The sequence below is a fragment of the Miscanthus floridulus genome, chromosome 3 (genome assembly GCF_019320115.1).
Source record: "Miscanthus floridulus cultivar M001 chromosome 3, ASM1932011v1, whole genome shotgun sequence".
Taxonomy (NCBI): domain Eukaryota; kingdom Viridiplantae; phylum Streptophyta; class Magnoliopsida; order Poales; family Poaceae; genus Miscanthus; species Miscanthus floridulus.
The window spans coordinates 18039479-18044467 of NC_089582.1; the positions used below are offsets into that span (position 1 = coordinate 18039479).

The window sequence follows — 4989 nt, forward strand, 5'->3', positions numbered from 1 at the left end:
GAGCAGCTTCGGAGAAGGACTAGTAGACACCCGCTTGCGTATATGGAGGGCCCACGGGATCTACAGAGTTATCCGACTGAGAGCTTGACCCTTGCTATGGCTCCTTGTGAGGGGATCCAAACGAGGGCTAGGGAGAAGCATGAGCTTCTCAATAGCTTCGGAAAAATATCGTCATCAACTGGAGTTTGCATCTCTCTCTCAATCAAGCTTAAACACTATTGCATTCTTTGTTGTGTGCTTTACTTTTCTAGTCTAGCTTGCTATGTTAGTGATAGTTTGGAACCTAGGGTGCAAAATTGTTTTGCATTATAGATAACAACACACTTAGCAAAATCGTAGTGCACATTTAGAGACAAATCTTGCATAGATAAGGAGAATTAACGCCCAATTTTAGTTTTAGAAAGCCTAATTCACCCTCTTTTAGCCGTTACCGTCCGTTCAAAAGGATAGAATAGTTTCATCACTATGTTTGGTTAGAGGATTTATGATTGTATTTTTCATTCGGGGATATGATAAATAATGCACACACGGCTACAACAATTAGCTGTAGGCCCGCTTATAGGCCTAACTCACCCCTTTCGTCTCTGCTTATCTCACTATCAAGTGGGGGGCCATGCCTCACCATCCTCCTCCAACCACCGCCTCACTGGCAACATTTCGTCATGTAGCTTGTTGCTTGCAGTGTCAGCATGATGCCCTAGAGTCCAAATAGCTTAGATATACTCTACATATGCTTAGTGAATAACACACTTCCACCAATTCACAACACTTTCGTGGGCTAACGTAGAGTTGATGGTATAGACTCTAGAATCCTTTGCGCTAGGTCTAACCCAACCTCCATCAGTAAGATGTCACTAACCCCCTCAACTTACCCAAACTCACGTCGTCAGCACACACTTGGGCCACCATAGGACTAATTCAAACTAAACAAGGTGTCACAGCCGACCACCTCTTGCATGCAGCCACCCAGCTTGATTGGTACTCACGTAGCTACCCACACACCGCCCCTGATTGCCTCCACGCTGCGGCGTTTACACTTGAGCTAGTGGATCTGGCCGTGGAGGCAGTCTTGTATGGTGTTGACTGGCGAGCCGGGTTCGGCTCCAAGTAGATACGGTCGTAGAGGGTACGGTGATGGATGTCGTCATTGACATAGGACAAGCACATTCGTGAACTTTTGTGGGATGTGACAGTCCCGAATCCAAGAGGTATATTTTCCTTGGCGACCATTCCATCCCACTCATTCTAGAACTAAATAACATAGTATAGAACCACTCGGCGAGTAAGGGCCATCTAATGAACTGAACATCGCCTTAGTGAAGCCACCACCTACTTGAGGGCTACATTGGTAGCGCTCCACTTCCTAATTCTTGAGTTCCAGATCTTGATTTTCTGATGAAGTCATTTTGGTGGGTGAGCCTGTTATAAGCGATTGCTGTGAGTCCGGTGAAGATTGAACAGGGAGCGGTAAGCAGCGAGTTTTTAGCTCCCATTTTTGTAGTGCAAATGGAGAAGCGGTTTTTATCAGCTCCCCACCAAAATCTAGTTGTGCTTAGCCGTTAGGTAGAGCTCCACATAATCTTCTCCGCAGAAGTTGGTGGCAAACTTTACCTACCAAACTAGCCTTTAGACCGTCTTCGATTGTGTCAAATTTGGTGGGATCGGTGAAATTAGAAGGGAATTTGAGGTGGAGAGACTAGCGTCCGGGCGTTCGAACGCCACGTTGGTCCGGACGCCCGTGCCTGCAGCCCTTCCACACGCTACTTCAGTCAGTCTGAAAAGGCCAATGGGGCTTGAGTTTAATCGTGTGATCACAAGGAAATCAAAGAACAAGGTATACAACTCCTGCCCACCCGCAGGATGCGGCAGCACCTGCCCGTGGACTACTGCAGCTGCCGCGCATGCCAGCCCGGCCCCGCCTGCTGCTGCGGTATGCTTGCGCCTGCTGCTACGCATGCACGTGGGGGCCACCGTGGCCGGTTCGCTTCCCGTGCACGCGGTGACCGCTGCGCTCGAGGGGACCACCTACGTTGGCCTGCTCATGGAGCACTTGCAACATAAAGCATTTGCTGCAACGTACGTTCGAAACAGATAAAACATTTACACCATGCTCTTACAACATATGTGTATGGCCACTGCAACATAAGCAACATCCAGATAAAATATTTTCAACATACGTTCAAAACAGCTGAAACATTTGAAACATACAATTGCAACATGCGTGTATAGCCAGTGCAACATATTCAACATCAAGATAAAACACTTGCAACATACGTTTGGAATAGCTGAAACATTTGAAACATACACTTGCAACATATACGTTGATGCCATTGTAACATATGCAACACCAGACCTACTTTTACAACATCCAGATGAAACATATGTAACATAAATATAAAATGCATAAAACATACAGTTACAACATGTGCTCATCTATTTGTTACCGCCCAATGAAGGCTCATTGACGCGGCGCGGGGGAGCGCAACGTGAGGCACGAGCAGGGGTGCGAGGCGCGGACGGCGCGCGGTGCGAGGCACTAGTAGGGTGCGGGGCACGAGGTGGGTCCAGCGCAAGGTGCACGGTGGGTCCGTCCCGGTGGAATTGGCCGCAGCGGGCGAATAGGAAAGAGATGTGTCTAGATTTTTTTAATAAAATGAAGAAGTTGTGAGGGGAGTTGGGCCGGTCAGACCTAGTCCGCAGGTCCAGTGAAGGCACGTGCATGTGGCCAGCCGAGATCTCGGTAGAGAGAATTACCGTTATTAAAAGGAATTGGAGAAGATTAAATCTCCTAATCCTCTCTAATCCCGTCGGAGAGCGGATTTACCGAACAAAGCCTCTACAGAGATACGTGGTGTTAAGATTAGGGTACTAGAGGCCACAGAGATCACGATGCTTTCGATTGTTTGTTATCGCAACCAGAAGTTTTTGACATGTTTACTACTCGTATTTGCTTGCGGTTATATAAGAGAAAAAAACCAAAATACTTCCACATCCGTCCAGTTTCCTCTCCTGATTACCGCAGATCGATCCATCAGCCGGCCGGCGCATAGCCATGCCGTCGACGGCGCCAGAGGTGTCCGTTTCCACGGTCGCCGCCACGGCAACCTCCACGGGGCACCACATGCTCAAGATCGAGGGTTACAAGCACCTCAAGGACATCCACCGCAACGGCAGCTGCTTCGAGTCCTGCCGGTTCAAGGCGGCAGGCCACACTTGGAAGATCTGTTGCTATCCCAATGGGGACCGCAGGGATGCCGCCGGCTATATCTCCCTCTTCCTCACGCGTGACGACGACGAGGACAAGGAGGGGGAGCGCGCCGGCGTTGTCCACGCCGAGTTCCGGTTCGCCTTGGTATACCCCCGCTCCAGGTTGCTGCCGTGGCCACCGTACGCCAAGAGCACCACGTGCACCTATCCGAGCCTCAACAGCAGCTGGGGCTTCCCGGGGTTCATCACCGTGAAGGGCCTGGAGAATACGGGGTTCCTTAAGGACGACTGCTTCACCGTCCGGTGCGACATCACCGTCGTCAAGAAGTCGGCCGTCAAGGATGAGCTCGTGAAGGCGGCGGACATGGAGAGGCTGGGGATGCTCTGCAAGTGCAAGGACGACCTCTGCAAGCGGCACCACCGTGCCTGAGGGCTGGGGCACGCCGAGACCGCAAAGAAGCTCAGGAAGGCGGTCGTGCATCGTGCAAGAAGCTCACTGGAAGGCGTTCGAACGGTTATTCAGGTCCATCGGAGGATAACTATGTTCGGATATTTTATTGCCTTGGCCTATATAATATTTAATAATTCAAATAAACTCTATGGCTCGTATTAATGCGCGATATATGGTTTAATACCATACGGGATTTTGACTAGACATTGACTCGGCTTATATGGTTAAATATTGTCTATCTATATTGAGAAGCTGAGAAAAGGACGCTGGTGTGCCACACGCGCGTGCCGCCGCTGCCGCCGGGCTGAGGGCGTGGGCGTGGCAGGCGGCGAGCGGACGGACGGACGAGGCCGTGTTTTGCCAATCAAGTCTCATAATTACGGTAGTTTCTTCCGTTTTTAATGAGTGGCGGTTTGATGATGGGAATTTCCTTCGTTACGGCCGCTGAAGCTTGATGGCGAGAGCTCTGTCGCTCTTGTCTCTTGATCTCCGCCTGAGCCCCTTCGCTTCCCCGTCGTGAGCATATAATCCGAGTTCCTCTGTCAGTCATTCTTCTTCGCTTCCGAGACAACCAACCACATATTCAGCTGCTCTCCGGTTCTTCCAGTCCCGGTTCCTACGCGCACTGGAACTGGGAGAGTAGGGCCTCCGGAACGCCTGCCGTCTTCGAGTTCACCTGCTCGGGTGAAGGGCGACAATCACGTTTTTGGGGAATGTCACTGGCGGCACGACTACTCGCTACATCTACGTCCTCTTCTTCCCAGCGCACGTTGAAGGCTCTACGGTGATCTGCACTGCAACGAGCGGGACGACTACACCGATAGGCACTATGTCGACTAGTGCATCCGGCTCTGCCGCTATGTATGTTTCTGTTCTTTGCTATCCAGTAAGATCTTGTGTCAAAATCTTGCTGGTTAGTATTATATACATGGTATTCATGCTTAGACCGAACAATCACATACATGATGTCACAAACCTCTTGGTTATTGCTATTTTCTGGATTAAATTGCTACTAAAATTGCTTAAATTTCTAACAATCCAAAAACATGATAGGCAATTCTCGATAGTTGGTTTGCGAGTATACTGAAACCGAATGTCTTTGAGGGCACTCATTACAAGAGGTGGCGGCAGAGGTGCATTCTATGGTTGACTTCTATGTACTGTTATTTTGTTACTGAGCCTAGGGTTGTTGGGCCGCATACTTCTGATGAGGAGCGTGCATTCAAACATGCTGACACTACGTTCAAGACAGCAATTTTGAAGGTGCTTGGAGACACCATAGTTGATGCATATGTGTGGCTACAGACTGGTAAAGAGATGTGTGACGCACT

General features: G+C 49.7%; 1 protein-coding gene across 1 annotated transcript; it reads left to right on the forward strand.

Annotated features, from left to right (window-relative positions):
• Positions 1 to 3052: 3052 nt before the first annotated feature.
• Positions 3053 to 3637, forward strand: LOC136543276 (BTB/POZ and MATH domain-containing protein 3-like). The gene has a single exon (XM_066535765.1). It carries the CDS (start codon positions 3053 to 3055, stop codon positions 3635 to 3637), a length of 585 nt encoding a protein of 194 aa, XP_066391862.1.
• Positions 3638 to 4989: the final 1352 nt, after the last annotated feature.